Here is an 18,642-nt window from a genome sequence, read left to right as displayed (position 1 = left end):
TTGGAAGGACTCAATACAGTAAGCCCTCGTTTATCACTGTCGTATCATGATAAGTGAATTTCCGCAAAGTAGGAGTCCTTATTTATAAATGGAATATTTTCATAGTTAGAGCATAAAAACCTGTTTTTGACGTTATAAATGCAATTTTTAACATTATTAGAGACCTCTAAGTGTGAAATAACACCCCTATATCCACCTTTATAATCATATTATCCAATACAGTAGACATAATAAGACATAAGTAAGATTCGTGTGTGTTTCCCTCAGGGGGACCTGAGTGAGGGGCGGACAGGAAGTTGGTAACGGCGACAACAGTGTTTTCATTAGGTTTTTTTATTGGGGGTTATTGTGCCTGTTGTGAGATCATTCAAACCTGCAATAAAAGCCTGTTGTCCCGGTGATCAAGTCTGGTGCTTGTGTGTCTCACTGAACATTGCAGTAACATTACTGACACCTAGTGACCAGTTTAGAACACTACATACATTTTTTTAACCGTATTTAGAAGGTTGTAAACAGGTTTTCTATGTACGAAAATATTCCATTTGTAAATAAGTAATGTACTTATCACACTTGCGTCTGGAACCAATCAACCGCGATAAACGAGGGATTACTGTATGTGTGCTAGCAAGTGTGTGGTAATTTATTCCTTCACAATCAGCAGAATTATTAAGGCATCACTTAATTAATGAATTACGTATGGATTTTAAAACATGCTTGTCACGTTGTGGGATGTGCGTATATGTAAATCATCCCAGATAAGAAGAGGACGAGGAGGAGGAAGAGTCAATGAAAGTCGCTGAGTAAGATGGAAACAGAAGAAGTGAATGAGAGGGAGGATGAGGGTGGAGGTGTTGGCTGGACCACGTAGAACCGTCTTGTGCCAACATTCTTTCAAGTCTTGCACTCAGCTCAAACTGAAAAGCAACACAACAAGAGGCCAAGTGTCTGATTCGATAAAGCGATTGGTTAGGCAGCTGCAGCGCAGTCAAGAAATACTAGAAATGTTCTTATGCGATTGCGATGGAAGGACTGCTCTTGGCTCGATGTCCTTTGTGAAAGTTTCTAGCCCAGCGTAGGTTAAAGTTGCGTCAACAAAGTCAATGACTTCTGCTTCAAATGCGCCTCTCCATCAATTAGACGGTGCCAAAATGACAGCAAACATATTATGACTCAGCAAGCACTTGCAGAAGGCAGAGGAATGAACTGATTTTGTGCTGTGGGCAATTTCTCAGATTTAAAAAACCACAGCGAGGCCACTTAAGGAGCAGATGGTGTATGTGAGCACAATAGACAACGCCTTTGTCAAAGTGTGACAGTTCTCGCTGCAAACCTTCAAAGAATGACGCTCGTAAATTGTGCTTTTGTGCAATTGATTTTGCTTTGTTTACTCTGTTTGTTGCCTTCCGCATTGGAGGTCCCAGTTGTTTTGCCAAGCGGAATCCTCTGTGATTTTCCCATAAAGAGCCTTTAATAGCGCGAAAGGCGGATGTTGGAGTGTGAGAGGGTAGCAAGGAAGGAGGAAAAGAGCGGACCAGTGGATAAAAGGGAGGGAGGGGAAGAAGAGGAGTGATAGGGTTGTGCTGACTCACTCTGACCCTTCTCCCGTCTTCACAAGCAGCATTGTGGGTATTTATACTGTTAGCGTAGGATGTTCAACCCCCTTATATAAGCCCTTACACAGACCCAGGGTGAACGGTGTGTTTTGTTTGGACTATTGACTTTCCACCACCTATTTAGCACTCTGCTCCTGATCCTCTTGGATCAGCTTCTTCCCACCTCGCTCATCAGGATGTCTTTTTTTCCTACTTCAGCGAGACAGTCAGAAGAGCATGAAATAAGAACAGCAGTCTGTCTCGCCTCTCAGCTCGCTTTCTTACAACAGGCTGCCAGCTCTGCCGAGCTGTAGTCATGGAGAAGCTCTCAAGTCCGGTTGCCAGCCAGAAGTTCAGGGAGTCGTTGTAGGAAGCAGTTTAGGCATGTACAAAGCTAAACATTAGCCCAGTTTGCCAGCAGGGATTGACTTTCAACTGCATGAAGTTCCTTACTTTACTTTCCATCGGTGTGTAAGGTTGCCATCGATGAGAATCTGTTTCTGAATGTTGTCAACCTCCTTCCAGACTGCAATTGCTATTTTTACAAGCTATTCATTGCAGTGATATTTGGTGTTGTTGAAACTCATTTGTGCTTGGGCGCTTGCTTGTCCCATCACTTTAATAGAGCCCTAAGTTTTCTGCCGGAATCGGTCAATAAAAACAGAGTCTACTGTTAAACGCACAATCTCGCAGAATTTAACATAATGTGAATGAAATGCTCTCATTGCGAGAAAAAGAAATGTTGTGTGGGGAATTATTTCACCGGCGGACCGCTCAATGGTGGCAGAATCTCATCACAAACACGAACCCGCTCCCTACCAAACTAAACGATATACCAGCGACCTGAAATACCCGCGAAAGTTGGCGAAAACCCGTTGAAACTCTTCTCGGGACCTTGAGAATCTTGAGCTTAGCTCGTATTACTCCGCACCTTGCTCGCCTTTGTTTAGATTCTTGACACCGCTTCCGCCCGGCTGGGTGGTGTGTGTAGACTCACTATAGAGATCTGAGGGATCAGTCCAAGGTCGCCGATAAAAACGTTGGAGCTGCTAAATCTAGTATCCAAAAGTTAATGTGGAGTGTAAGCTGTTAAACCAGACCCGATAATACCCAAAATAATAACTACAAAACTGCAAATCCGGAAGAGACACTGGGCTTTGCTGTGTGTTTGCGCCACCATCTTGCATAAGTATCGGCCTTCTGTTAAACACAGACATAATTTTCCATTCTTTATTAACTCAGGTTCCTATTAAAATAGGCTATTTATAACAAAAACAAGCACATTCTATGTAAAAATGTATACTCAGCAGCAGTTGTGGGCACCCCCATGTAGTCAGAATGGTACAGTCTTGATCAGTTTCAAGATTTCATGATTTGACTACGAGATTTATAGTGGAGTCACACTCCAGACTCACATTACATGCGATCGTCATTCTTTGACTCGGCTACGTTACATGCAGCCTAACCGATGACTTGATTCATTGAAAAAACAAGCTTTCGATCAATCGACTGAGAAAATTATCGTTAGTTGCAGCCCCGTTAGAAATGCAAATGAACTTTTTTCTGCCACGTCTTTTTGTCGTTTTTCAAATTGTCACAAACAAGACGGGGCGGAGGAGTCCACAGCAGCACCTGCTGCTCGTTGAGAAGAGCCACGTGTACTTTCATGTCAGAATCTCCAAAGGTTTCATCACTACATTTGTCGCTAGTCGCAGAGGGATCTGAATACTCGCTAACTATTGCGATGTAGTCGGTAAGTTTGCGGCACTGATCCCTCCTGCTACGTCTTCCTATTCTCTGTACGGAAGGAAGTAAGTTGTATCAACAAGCTACAGCCACAGACAGTCCAAACAGGTAGCGGCAAATCTATTTGTGGCGAGTCGCCCCAGTAAATGAACGTATGGGAAACACTGGACTCACGATCCAGCCAAGCAGCTGCGGTTGTTTGTTTTGAAACGAAGCTGCAGATTCAGAAGGGTGCAAGTGTACAATCGAGAGCCACATGAGCTGGTGTGTGTTGCGTTGACATTGCCCACTGAATCTGGCAGCATCTAAATCTGGGACATCACTGTGCTCCATGTCACTGCATCACACACACACACACACACACACACACACACACACACCAGCAGCTCATTAGTGGAAAAAACTGTGCAACATTGGTGTTCTGCCAACATTACATAAAGAGAATATATGAGAGAGGCGTGGAGCAGTGAGGAGACGAGAGAAAGCAGCAAAAAAAAGAATGTTTGTCTGTTGGGCGGTTTGGAAGAGGGGAGCAGACAACATTAAAGAAGATAAGTCATGCGTAGAATCACTTTCTGCATAACTGCTATTAAGAATGAAAAAAGTTACTTGATAAAAGTGTCCTGAAGTTGTTATACGATCTGTGAACAATCGATGCTGGACCATCTGTTTACATGATTGAAATGCTTTACCAGAGTTGAAGTGTGCAGAAGCATTCCCTCCCCTAAAATGCCCTTTGCAAACACACAAGCAGAGTCGAGAGAAGGAAAACTGCTGTGACCTTCAGGTAAAGGTGTGGGATCAATACAGTACCGCCTGATTGGGGACAGCATCATTTATTCCTCTTATTCAAAGCTGCTGGTCAAGAAACAATCCACGATGCCGCTTGCTTTGGCAAGGTGACAGCGACAGGGATAGGGACACCACCTTGACAAAAATATTGGGCCATATTGTCACTTCACCTCCAGCGTGTGTGTGTGTGTGTGACCAGAAGAAAAGCTCTGACGATCTCGGGAAGAAGTACTGTAGTTTGTTTGTTTTTATAAATATCTATACCCTCGGATAACATTCAGGGATGGGGCAGCTCCGATTCAGTATCTGTACAGGGCTTCGATACCAGCATAATTGACGCATCGTAATCGTACCCGATCGTGATCTGAACCCACCTGTGAAGGAATCTGATCCATCAGCTATGTCTGTGCTTTAATGCCGGTGTAACATTTGCTCTACCTAGCGCAGCTAACGTATGTCCTTCCAGAATGCAAAGCTACTCTTTAAGTTACTCGTCCTCTCACCTCCATGGCGGCAAATTAACTACATTTCTAACGAGTATCATTATTACTGATGGAGGACGATCGAGCAATAGCTAAGCTAAATGTACAATCAGGCCCTTTTAACAAGGTGGGAATGACCCGGATTCTTTAATTGTTCCAACTGTGGAATTACTATCTGAGGCAAAAAGTCAGTTTAACAATCGGAGTGAATACAAGCGATTGCAATGCCAGTGCTGGAGAGAAGCGTCTGCCAAGCGTCTGTGGCAGGAGACAGGAGGGTGACTCATAATTAAACCGTGTGCGTGTGAGATAATTAAAAAGAACATGGTGTGTTTATTCTAAGTCAAAGGCCTTGCGATTTCGTGTCATCTTTCTTGTGAACAAGCAGTACGTTGCAGTACTTATCCAAAACCAAAGTGGAAAATATTCCATTCCTAATAGAAGACGGAGAAGCCCTGCTAACCGCTAAACTCGCTTGCATTTAAAGTAACAAAAACAAAAGAATACAGGTTGAGTACACTTTCAGAGAAGTCTGGTTGCAAGCGCTGCAGAAGGCTGGCAATGGACTGAAGAGAGAGAGATGTTGAAAACACATTTTGTTTCGGTTGTGTGTTTTCCAAGGGTTTTTACATGTAAGTAATGAATAATAAAGGCGCAGCGGCAGGGTGCCGGAGTCCGATGTGCAGGGCACCTCGAGCTCAGTAAGCCACATTTGTGTGTCTGTAAGGCCATAAACGCATGCTTGCATATTATTCGTTCAGTTTCACACGTGTTCGAAGCACGTTGTACACCTTTTTGCATTGCACTGCTACTGTACCGCCTAGCGTCTGTTGTATCAAAGTGATTGTGGTGTTTTGATCAAGGCATAAGAGCACACACCATATTTCTGTTATGGCATATTTACATAAAGAGAGTTTGTTTGTTTTTGCCCAAGGGTCATTTCATTGCATGTGTGCGCATCTATTTTTGCGAAACAATCTGTTTGTGTTTTGGTAAAGGATTTGGCAGCGGCGATACTCTAAAAGAGCAGTTGCCTTGAAGCAATATGTGCACACATTTCCATCTCTACCTCCATGCCTCCCTCCACCCTCGCTTTGTGTATTCAATCTGTGATATGACTGAGATGAGTGGGTGGTCCGTACGTGTGTTGTATCATATCAGTGAGGGGGCGGTGTGACCAAAGAGGAGGATATTGCGTGGGAGTCAAGTACCATTGAGGTGCACATGACTGCGTATGTGCGTGCACGAGATGAAGAAAAAGACTTTGTATTAATTAGGATCCCTTTAATCAGTGTGTTGTTTGGAATCGGTATAATAACATAAGTCTTTGTATTATTATATAAGAACTAAGATTCACATTTACTGTATTTACCCGACAATAAGTCAGAGTATAACTTGTATCTGAACAGGTGTCGGGTTTGTTAACGTAACACTTTAACGGGTATCCAGGGCGTCCAACAAGCATGTCACCCGTAAGCAACCTCATCGAGCTCCCGATCTCATCCATCACTGAAGCCATCAAATTTTTAGCCGTTTTTGGCTGCATATTTTACTACCTGCCGTTTGTCATCAGACTTTCTTTTGTGGGGCGTTTTGGTCGTGTTCAGTCTTTCTCGGCTGTCTTGAAGTTAATGTTTCTGTTCATTATTTTCCGGGGTACAGGTACCATACAGTGGTGGTCATTTGTGTCATGTGGAGCCAAGGAGGGATGACACCTTGAACAGTTTATTCCAGGGCTTCAAAGAGCCCCCTAATGGAGACATGAGCTCTGAAAGTACCCGCCATGTGTATATGGAGTGTAGTCACGTGGATGAATAGTACATATACCATCAGGTGCAGTCATCAGGACTGTTTGGGTGCACGTGTGATGGTGAAGTTTATTTTTAGTCAACTCCTCTCGTCATGCCTGTCAGTAGCACTGACATTGATCAGGGTGGGATCGCACGCTGGCTGACTGTGCATCCAGGCTTTCACGTCTTTCTGCACCGCAGACTGTTGTCAACCTCCGCACACATTGGGAAGAATTTTAAGCTTTTGTGTTTTAACTGTATTATATGTAATACATTTAGAAATAATTGCTCAAGGAGATTTTTCCGATAGCAGATATGAAACACTGCAGCATAAAGGGAAGTTACTTTTTCCATTTCATTGTAGCCGTGTGTAAGGACTCTTATCCAGAGTGGCTGACAATGGCTCACTGGTGCAGGACTGACAATAAGAGTGTGTGTGGGCGTTAATAAGACAGAACCCTCTGTACATTTACCACTGTAAGGTATAGAGCACGTTTAATAGCTTTGGAGCCAAAAATAACACTGCCATTGTCGAGCCTCCTTCCGAGCCCGCTATACAGTGCTGTACATTTGGCGTTCTTTTGTTTGTTCAGTGTAAAATAAGTCAGATATTGTAAATATACAGTGCCACTGGTGTTGTACAGTGGAAGCTTGGTTAGCGTCATTAATCCCTTCCAGAAGGTCCGACTCTAACCGAAAACGTACTCTAGCCAAATCTATTTTTCCCATTAAAAATAATGTAAAACCAATGAATCCGTTCTAGAAAGTCAAAAGCGTGAAACACAAAAAACACGTTTTGTAGTTTTACATGCATAAAACAATTCCAAATGCATATACATGATGAATGAAAGGGATAAATGAACATTTAAGGCTACTTTTACCTTCACTGAAGATGTGATTGTTGCCAAAGACACGATGTGGCAGCAAGATCAACACCGACACCACCTTCCTATTTTGCATGAGTTAATTTCTTTGATTCAGTAGAGTTTCTCACCTCAAGTCTGCTTTTCTTTTGACCACGGCTGCAAAATAAGCTAAAACGGAGCCAAAGAAAGTTGCAAGTGCCAGCATTTTGATAAAGAAGGTGAGAAACACTATCGAATTCAAGAAATAACTCATGGCAAAGGAGGAAAATGGTGTCCGGCTTGATGTCGCTGCCACATCGTGTCTCTGTCAACAAGGTAAAAGGTAAAAGTAACCTTAAATGTTCATTTATCACTTTTATTCCTAATTTATATGCATTTAGAATTGTTTTATGCATGTAAAACTATAAAAACGTGTTTATGCGGCGTAACTGTGGCAGTTAGTAAAGAACAACTGAGTTAACTGCTGATGACATCCATAGACGGGCGACAGAGCTGACTTCTGGTTCTTGTTTCCACGTGTTGGCAAGCTAATAGGCGGCTAACAAGGACGTTTTGTGATTAAAAATACATTAAGAACGCAGTTGGACTCACGCAGTGTATTAATAACGCGTAAAGATCTTATAAAACGTACGCAAACCGAGCAGTAATTTTTTTTTACATTTACCAAAAAACATGCTAACTGAGGTTCTGCTGTGGAAAAAATAAGGTATTAGCTAAAGGAATGACTGCTGTTTGTGACGTATCCGCTGGGTGGCCATTGAAAATGTCTCATCCTTCATTGTAGTGGCATTATTTGTTTGTAGAATTTCCCCGTCACAACATTTCCTGTGCTTTTCATGACAAACGGCTGCTTTGTGCCACTGATCTGCCAAAACTAATAGGACCGAAATCATGACTCAATAGTTATCAATGCATTGTTGTGTCAAGTGCTCTTCCATGCCACCAACCTGACAAATGTTTTTCTTTTTCCTTTTCCCTCTACACAGTGTGCTGTTTTGTGGTGCACAAACGTTGCCATGAGTTTGTCACTTTCTCCTGCCCGGGAGCTGACAAAGGACCGGCTTCAGATGTGAGTACAAATCCTACTTTCATGCGCGAGCGTGCAAATTAGCATGTATGAGAGTTGACGCCTTGGGATGTGGAAATGTTACAGACTTGATGATGGTGCAAATGCAATGTATGACAGTGACACAGACGCCTTATTTAACTCGCTACTCAAGATTGGACCAAGGTTCCTTAGTTTCATTCATTCATTTATTCACTTTCTACCACTTTTGCAGTTCAGCGTCACCAGTACAAAAGCAGTAGTGACCTTAGCAGACTCTGCTTAGTTATTACTGTCGCTTTCATAGGAGCAGTTCCTTTAACACGCTCAAAGATACTGTAGCGACCTGGCGTGTCTTTGAATGTGCAGAGAGAACAGTTGAGTTTGCGGCTGTTATTTTGGTGTGGTTCGGCCGACACTAGCCTGTTTTTGCAATACAGACGTTGTTGTCCTTAAAACGACCGGGTAGATGTTACAAAACGGTCTTTATCCTTATCCTTGTAGCAATTTCAATAGAAGTTGTGTGTGAATGCTGAAGCTGAACTGAAATGCAGAATGAATGTTGAAATATCCTATAAATGTCTTGAAATCTATTCACGGACTGAGGATCGAACCAGCAACCATCAGGTCGGCAGACGACCACTCTACGTGCTGAGCCGTGCCACCGTGTGGAGCATAAGCACAATGCTACTTATAGTGATCAACGTACAATGAATTTCCACCAGTGGGGGGGTGACATTGAAGCTGTCCATTCATTTTCAATGGGAAAAATGTACCAGAAATATTGAATTATGGAAAATGTTGCTGAAAATGGGAGTTTAAAAAAAAGTCCTGATAGCAGAAGCGGTTGAGCACAATTTAATTGTCTGTTTGGTTTTAGCAGACTAAAAACGGTGGAATTTGAAATACCGTAAAGTAAAAATGCAGTCTGACTGTATAAATAAGTTGAACGATCACAGTGGAAACAAGGATCGAACCAGCAACCATTGGCTTGGGAAACAACCACCCCCCCTCCTGAGACATGTCACCCTGTAGAATAAGTGGGGTGTTAAAGTAAAGGAAAATGTCAAATGATTATTCACCAATAGGGGGAACAATTTCATTGGTTTGATTGTTTTTAGCAGACTACTGTAAAAATGGCAACATTTGAAACGTTGCAATATAAAAATGCAGACTGGATTTTGAAATTGATAAATAAGTCGAATGATTACAGCGGGGTCCAGGATCGAACTATCAACCATTTGCTTGGGAGATAAAACGCTCGCCTTCCTGGGACATGTCACCTTGTAGAATAAGCAGAATGCTACCGTAATGGAAAATGGAAAATGATTTTCCACCAGTAGGAGGCGCCAAACTACTTGCCCATTCCTTTTCACTTGGAAAACCGTCACAGAAAATAGCAGCAGTGAATGTAGGTATTTTTTGGAACGCCCTGATGGATTGCTGACACATTTTGACGTTGGATTGACAAATGTGGGAGGAGTTGGCGGACAAAAGGAATGTGGCGGAATAATAATAACAATAATAATAATAAGTAGTAGAGGAATAATGATGTAGACTTTTATTCACACAATGATCGTCATGACAGCCCAGTCCTCCAAATGTTGATGTTTTTAATGAACTTAGGGGAGCACTTGCATAACCACGAAACGACGAAACTCTGAACACCGTAAACGGAGGCCCACCTGTGTCGCATAAACAACATGGCAGCCTAAGTACACCTGCAGTACTGGAGACTGCTTGAAGGAAGGCAGCTTACGAGGCATCTTGTGAGCTCTGGTCAATCGACTTGGTTGAATATTTAGTCACACAAGTCGTCATCAAGCGGACCCAAAGCAGCTGGCATAATAAATTCTTCATCATCGGCTTCACCTCTTCGCCCACTCTTATGGGAAGAACGATTAAGTGTTGCTTTTATCATCAATTCTTATCGGCTTTCAAAGAGCTGGCAGGTAGCCTCCTTTCTTTGAGTTCTATTCTTAAAACATCGACAAGCGCTTCCACAATGAGTTCCCCTTCCTTCGCAGCGCTTTCATCATGTCATCTTCATCCTTTCAAGAGCCCAAGGTTGTTGTTTTTTTTTTTTTTTTTTTTTACATTCCGCGTCCTCTCCTCCTTCTTGAGGACCCATTCACTTGCGTGACAAGTGCACTCCGTTAGACGCCCCCTGAGGAAATGCTGGGCTCCTTGTGTTTGCTTTAGTCGTACATGTTTTACCTCCAATAGAAGCGTCAATCACCTGTTTATTCATATGTCACATTTTTCTATTGTGTGTATGTCAGGCACTCTCTGAATTGCTCCCCCACTGTCGCCCACTCCTCCATTCCCTTGCATCCTCCTCTATTTAAATGTCACTCCACCCCAGGGGGCCCCCTGCTCTTAATTACGGGGCCTTGGCACCCCCACTGTGTCATTTTCTTAATGAGTTTGTGGCTTTATGACCTGAGCTCCTACACTCATTGATGGACATTTAAATATAGGAGATTACGCAAGTGAAGAACATGTCAAAACCATGTTCACGTCGCTGACGCTGTTAAGAACACATGAAGTTGTGGGCAATATGACTGTTTCTTCCATCTACCAGACCTTGTGTAGTGGAGCTGACAGATTTTGTACAGCTTGATGAAGCCTTGGCGCCCACGCACACCTGCAAAGACTTGAACGCGACAAGTTCAAACAATGAGGCACTTTCTTCAGTCAGCATAGTTTTATTAGCTATTTGTAATGCAACATGCGGTATTTAGGAGCCAAGATCATGTTTGTCCCGTCAATAGCGGACTTCATCAACAAGCAATTCGTTGGTGATGCTTCAAGAAATCACCAGGAACGTTTCAGGTGTGTACTTTGCCACATGATGGTCGGGATTGGCGATGCATTATGTGATCAGTAACGTGCAGAATGTGAATGTGTGGAAAGGGATCCTAATTGACAGGCACATGTTGGAAAATGTCGCACTCTGGCATACAGGCGGTCCTCGGTTTACAGCGTTCCGAGTTTCGCCGTTTGGTGGTTACGTACGTACACACTCCCGTAAATTAGTTCATGACTTAACTTTGGTCGGTAAACGCCCCGACTGTCAGCGCAAAGCACCCAGTCTCGAGTGCGGCCACAGCCGACGTTAGCAGCGAAGACAACGAGCAATAGCAAAGCTCTTCACCAAACTGAACTCGAAGAGAGCACCGAGTCTGCGAGAGAGTCGCAATCAACTGCAGGCCCATAAAGATAGTGGAAGACGGGGGGTTAATAGAATGCTGCAAACTGCTTCCACCCTGCACGGCCGCAGTGACCACCAAAATCAGCAAGATGTACGACGGCGAAAAGAAATGTAAGATTGTGGTGGAGGATTTACCCAACTGTGTTGCTAGAACTGGAGATCACTGGACCTCAACTGGCTCGGTGTTCAATACCTGTCTTGCTCAGAAAAGTCTTCTTACAGGTTTTTGACGCGTTACCTTCATGGCTTCATATGGACCTGATGTTTTATTTAATTTTTTTTCTGATTATTTGAAGATGGACAAAACAATACAGGAATATTCCCCCGCTGGCGGTCAGAACTACAGGTTGAGGGCAGCACGTGGGACTACAGAAATCCCTCGTTTATCACGGTTGGTTGGTTCCAGACCTGACCGCAAGTGAATTTTCGCGAAGTAGGATTCCTTATTTGGAAATGGAATATTTTAGTAGTTAGAGCATAGAAAACCTGTATACAACCTTCTAAATACGTTTTTTAACATTATTAGAGCCCTCTAGCCATGGAATAACACCCCTTTACGGTCGTATTACACATTACCGTATATTGCAGTGTCGCAGTAAATGTGTTCCGTTTAGCACCGGAGCAGAATGGTTAGTGGACAGGAAGTGATGTCAGGGGTGAGTTTTAGCTTGTTGTGGTTTATAGCTGGACCAGTAGCCTGTGTTAATATTATTATTATTATTATTATTATGTTATTATTATTGTGCTTGTTGTGAGATCATTTAAACCTGCAATAAAACCTGTTGTTATCCTATGTTGTTAGAAATTGTGTTTGCAAAGCTAACTTCGTGTTGTACTGCTATTTTTTCATAGGAGTTGTATTATTTCGACATTATGAGGAAAGTTGAAAATTGTATTTTTACATGAGATGTCATCTTCTGCAAGTTCTTGTAAAAAAAATGTCAGAAATGGACGTTTTTATTTCAAGCTTACGTGCAGTGCAGTCGTCCTTTCATGGCCCTTTTCTGAGTGGATGATGCTGAGGTCGTTTATGTGGGTCACGACCGCTGAGGACACATGTTTGTCAAGGACAATAGCTTCGTGCGGCCATGGAAGAAGATTTATTGTGCATGGTCAGTAACATTGTCACCCTCTTGACAGCACTAAGCTGCTCTCGCCTCTCATTTTTTCCCCTCCGTCTCACAACGATGTATGTTAAAAGAAGAAGTCAATTATAGATCTGGGTTAATAGAATGGTTGTCCTTCGGGAGAAGTCGAGGGATGAGATACTCTAATGAAACCTACATTCCAGGTCCTCAGTCAGCTGATGGTACTCAAGGCTGCGTGCGGCGGATGTGGAGACATTGTGCATGACAGTGAATTATGCTATAATTCAGGCAGAGCCCGTTTTTTAAAGGTATCGTAGTGCCATATTAGGATTGTGTGGCCTTGGCAGAGGTCTGCAAGCAACTCTATTGCTACCTCACAGCCACATGCCAAGAGATAACAACACAAAACGTCCTTTCTGTCTATCTTTTGTCATGTTCTTACTTGCAGCCAGGTTACGTTGTCCCTAATGGCCAAAGTGTGAAAAAAGACGCTTCTACTCCTAAACCGCTGCACATAAAACAGTGAAAATTTGCCAAAACATGCACTCCTACCTTGCCTGTGCTATTATTCTTCTGACAAATACAACACATGATGGTGCTGTTGTTAAACCTCAAAGTTTACATCTACAAGGAAAAAGATGAAGTGCATTATTGACGCACATTATTGCCAGGCTTTTGCGGGCCACATGAAATGATGTGGCGGGCCACATCTGGCCCCCGGACCTTGAGTTTGACACATGGGTTTAGCTGAATCACCACCAAATTTGGTACACACTTTTTTGGGACAAGACATGACAAGCGCGTGTGTGTAAAAGTTGAGCAAGACTGGTTGAAAAACATGGCCGCCCTCCAGCAAAGCGTCTTTGCATGGGCTGGGGACTTGGCGACTAAGCTCGTAAGTCATTGGCTATTTCTTTAATGTTGAGGATATCTGTATTACTGTATGTTAGCAACTGTATGTTGGTCATTTTTTCTCATATTTTTACGTATTTTTTTGTTATTTTTGCTGTTTTTTTCCCAGCTATTTAACTTTAATCTTGTACATTTTTGACTTTCTTCCCAGATTTTGATTATTTTCATAGCATTATAACATTTCCTGTTTTGTTTGTTTTTCATGATATTATGAGAACGCCCTTCTTCAATAGTTTATCAATCTATTTTTTTTATGTTATTACAAAAATATTCTTGTAAAATATGACTTTACAACTTTTTTCTCTTCATATTTTGACTTTATTCTTGTGTTTTTTTTTTAGTTTTTAGTTTTAGTTTTCTTTTTAAATAATATTTTTAGAATGTGGCCCGGACCAATAAAAAAACAGCCACAGGCCGCGCTTCGGACACACCTCCTGTAGATGCTTTTGATCTTTTCTGGATGTCGGAAGAGGTAATCAGTGACCGGAGTGTAGTAATAAAAAGCGCGGTGCACAATGGGAAACCAAGCGAGCGTGTGTGGGGGTGGCAGTGTAGCACTCATTAGTGCTGCATTGTGTGCCTATGTTGTGAGTTGGCTTCTCACTGCCTGGTAGCTCATTTAAATAAGGATGATAACCCAAAACATGCATCCACCGAAACCAGGCGAGGAAAAAACTAGACTGAGCTAAAAAACATCCAATTTTGGATCAGCACTAAATTGTACACCTTCATACCGATGTGATTCATGCATTACTCACGTTAACGTTAACGTCTGCCTCCCAGGTAGGAGGTTTTGGGCTGGAATCTTGGCTCGGACCTCTCTTGGCGGACTTTTAGTTGTGTTCCTGTGCTTGCATGGGTTTCGCCACCAAAACAGTCCGAAAACATGCATGTTCGGCTAACTGGGGACTCAGTGTGAATGTGAGCGTGATTGGTTGTATGACGTGCAGTAGGTTACAGCATATGCTAGTTTCACTTTTGCATCTCACAGCAACTGTGGTGCGTTCAAGGACTGCCCAAGTGCAAAATCTCAACGCTTGACGAAAAAAAACATTGTGAAGCATAAAGACATATATACTGTATACTGTATATGTGTGTGTGTGTGTGTGTGTGTATACTGTGTATATATATACTGTATATGTATATATATATATATATATATATATATATTTTGAAATAAACTATTATGTATTTTTTAAAATGTATTTATATATAAGATATATGTAAAAATAATATACTGAATATTTTATTAGATTTGTAATTGTTAATTGTATATTTATTTATATAAATATTTTGCATATATTCATATGTAAAAATAGATATACCAAAAAGCTGTAGAAAATGAATGACAGGTTTTTGATATTGACCCCTCATTGGGACATTCCGCAATGTGACATTTGGTTAAAATGTTGACATACTTACTTACTCACTTACTCAAGACAAAATGGATATTGTAACGCAGGGCCGAGACACTGCAGGTTTTCTTTCCAGCCAGTCACTAAAGTAGGTGATCTTAATGATCAACACCTTCAGTTTGAGGGAAGGAGCTCATCAATTAAATCGCCTGCTGAAGAAACTGCTTGGAGAGAAAACCTGCAGGTCTCGGCCCTCCAAGGCACGAGTTTGACACATGTGCTGTAATGTGTAAAAAAGACCCATTCCCTAACAGTCAACGCAATACAGTAATCCCTCGCTTATCACTGTTAAGTGGTTCCAGGCCCGAACGTGAGAAGTGAATTTCGGCAAAGTAGGATTCCTGATTTCTAAATGGAACATTTTAGTCGTTAGAGCATTGAAAAGCTTTTTACTACCTTTTTAAATACAGGTTTTAACGTCATTAGAGCCTTCTCGACATGAAATAACACCCCTATAGTCACCTTTTCATTTGCATTGCCAAATATAGTCGACGTAATAAGACATAATACAGACTCACACACGTTAGCATAGGGAGAGTCACATTGTCACCGAGATCAAATCTTGTTTAAATATTTGCGTGTGTTAAAAAACAAATAAGGTGTCCGTGTCCATGCCCGTTTGCTTTATTTTTCATTGCTCTTTGAGTCTCAGTGGTGCCCCCCTCAGTTTTTGTTGCACAGAGTTTCACTTGTGTGCTGCCAGCAGTGATTTTGCCTGCCATTGCCACCAGGCTGCAAAGCGTAATTGACTGTCCATGGCCTGGTCGTCACATCGCTGCCATCCTCTTGCCGTGTGTCGCAGCCTCATGCACAGCTTTATCTGCGCCGCACGTTAAGTTCAACTGACAGATGGATTTGGGGAACACCGTTTGACGTCTTGTCAGCCGCCAACACGCGATCGCGTTGATTATCGACGCCATGATGTGTCATTTTTCATCTCTGCTGTCTGCCGTGTTCCGGCTGTGCTGTTTCTTCATCAACGCAAGCTCTCAACCGCTTTGCGGAGGAACACAAAACGAGCAGGAGGTGTCATCGTCCTTGAGAGGAGATGAGAATCAACAGAGACACAAAAATACGCACAGATGTGCACGCACAAGTCACCCATTCGCCCACGCAGAGGAAATCACAGGCGCCCGCACAATCATTTAGGCTTAACAAGAATCACACACACGCACGCACGCACGCACGCACGCACACGCCCTTCTTCTTCTGAAGAAACCGTGGGGAGGCTGCGTATAAATCAGCCAGCAGCTGTCTAATTTAAACCCAATATTCCAGGACAGGTGTCGGGGAGGGAAGGCACGTTTTTATAGCTCATGACTTGATCAGCACCACAACGTCCAACCTAAGTAGACTGAATCCTGTCACGTGCTGAAGGTTTACCTGCTTGCCCTCAGACTGCTGTGGCCTTTACACTCATCCCACTCACGGTTTGTCAACATACAGTATATGAATGAATAAATCATGGCTGTTTCATGGTTGAATACGGGCTACTCTTAGTCAGAAATGCATATTTGACATATTTTTCCACTTAAATGAAACATTTTCAAGCATAAAAAGGTTAAATGAACTCAAATACAAATATAAGGCATTCAGAAGATGCATTCAAAGACGCTGTGGTGATATGTAGTGTTATGCACTGGTCACTAGGTGTCAGCAATGTTACATTGATGAGACAATAGCCACACCAGGAAGTATTGGACAGAAGAAGAAGAAGAATGGCAACAATGCTAACATACATATCAGGGGTGTCCAACCTGCGGCCCCGTTTTATTATTGGCCTACAGCACATGCTAAACATACAATTTAACAAGAAAACCAAAAAAAAAGGAAAAAATGTAGATAATAAAGACATTTTACAAGAATAAATTAATATTATGAGGAAAAATAAAGTCATTTTACTAACATAAAGTTTAAATGTTAAATGTATATTTTTTTAAAAAGACATAATATCATGAGAAGTAATCACAAAGTTTTCATTTTCGGAAATTTAGGTTGGGACAAAAGTTATAATGTTACAGCAATGAGAAGAAACTTGAAATATTTGTAAAAGTATTTTTTTTAAATGCAACAGCAAAAATTTGACAAGAATGAAGTCCAAATCCTAAGAGAAAAACGTTGTACTCTAACAGGAAAAAAAGTTTTACGAAAATAAATTCATATTATTATGGGTGGTGGGGGGGTAGTTTTAGTAGCATGGAGGTGAAAAAAGAGTTTTTTTAAATGAAATGATATGAGAAACAAACAAAGCAAAGAATGAATTTGTCTTGTAAAATAGTTTTAATATTACAAGAATAAAATCAATTACATCGAGAAGAACATTTAGAAAAGGACAGTCAGACTTTTACGAGAATTAAGTCAATTAGTCAAAATGTTACGAAAAGTTGTTATCGACTGAGAAAAGTCTCAATCTTATTATTTTATTATTTATTATGGGAATAAATGTTCACTTACATCACAAAGCTGAAATGCCCTCTATTTCTTGGACTATACTGTATATACAGTATAACGTCTTAGCATAGCGATATGGGTTGGTTTACAAAATATCAAAGTGGCCCTTGTATTTTTTCATTTGTCTGTATACGGCCCTCGCTGGAGTAAGTTTGGGCACCCCTGGTCTATATTATGTCTTATTTCTCTACTATAATGGCAAAAATGGTCGTAAAGGTGACCATAGGGGTGCTATTTCATGTCTAGAGGGCTCTAATAATGATAATGATATTTAGAAGGTTGTAAACATGTTTCCTATGCTGTAACTATGAAAATATTTGAAAATAAGGAATTCACTTATCACGGTCGGTCCGGAACCAATTAACTATGATGAACGAGGAACGTGGAAGGTACCAGTGATGTTTCTTTATGCGTATCCATCACACGTTCTTCATCATTATGCAGATGTATTTAGCAGCTTCCCAACTATGAACGAGACAGTTGCCCATAGTAACACGTCCAGTGTTCATTTGTGAGTGTCAGCCGCTGAAAGCCACGTTAGATGCAGGTGGGGACGTCAATGGAGTGCAGGTGTCTCTCTTTCCATGTCTCGCTCGTTCTCTTCGACAGAAATAGCCTCCGTTTCTGCCCTAGTTCCGCCTCCGTCACACACCTTCCTTTTAAAAGAGGAAATGATACCCAAGTTCACTTATCACGTGCAGAGTGTGTCGTATTGTGTCAGTGTAGCAGAATATCTGCGTTCTTGTTGAACCTTTTGAGCCCCGTACACGTTTCTTTGTCACTGCCTCTGAAGGCCGTCACTCAGCGCCTTGCAAAAGTGTTCACCCCCTTGGATGTTTCAGCGTTTTATTGCTTTTAGCAGTTAAATCATCGTTAGTGTAGCCTGAAGTTTTGGGGAAGAATTTGCAAAAAAAAAAAAGCTTCATTCAGTCAGTGAAAATACATTTTGACACACTGGTGTGAATTAAATAAAAAATATATCAAGTAAAATACTGTAAATGAATGCATAAGTATTCACCTCCCTTGGGTGTTTCAGCATTTTACTGCTTTTATCAATAAAATCATGGTTAATATAATATTTTTTGACAAGAATTTGCCAAAAAAAAAAAAAAAGCTCCTTGAGCCTTGCGAGCATTTGGAAATACCAGTTTTAAGTTACGTGTTGAGCACTGACAGTAGCTGTTCATCACCCACGTGGTAGCTGTTGATTTATGGGATGCGCTAACTTGCTCCGGATGTGTTGTGTTGT

At 41.7% G+C, this 18,642-nt stretch overlaps 1 protein-coding gene across 3 annotated transcripts in view; it reads left to right on the top strand.

The window, feature by feature from the left end:
- Positions 1-18,642, top strand: part of LOC129171594 (protein kinase C beta type) — a 96,987-nt gene that overhangs the window by 18,977 nt on the left and 59,368 nt on the right. For all 3 annotated transcript variants that reach the window (XM_054760419.1, XM_054760418.1, XM_054760420.1), the window contains exon 3: positions 8,255-8,337. In XM_054760419.1, coding sequence (XP_054616394.1) covers positions 8,255-8,337 — 83 coding nt within the window. The remainder of the gene's footprint in view (positions 1-8,254; positions 8,338-18,642) is intronic.

This window comes from Dunckerocampus dactyliophorus, chromosome 18, assembly GCF_027744805.1.
Source record: "Dunckerocampus dactyliophorus isolate RoL2022-P2 chromosome 18, RoL_Ddac_1.1, whole genome shotgun sequence".
In the NCBI taxonomy this organism is placed as follows: Eukaryota; Metazoa; Chordata; class Actinopteri; order Syngnathiformes; family Syngnathidae; genus Dunckerocampus; species Dunckerocampus dactyliophorus.
Note: the sequence above shows the minus strand (reverse complement) of the source record. Positions and strands in the feature narration are given on the sequence as shown.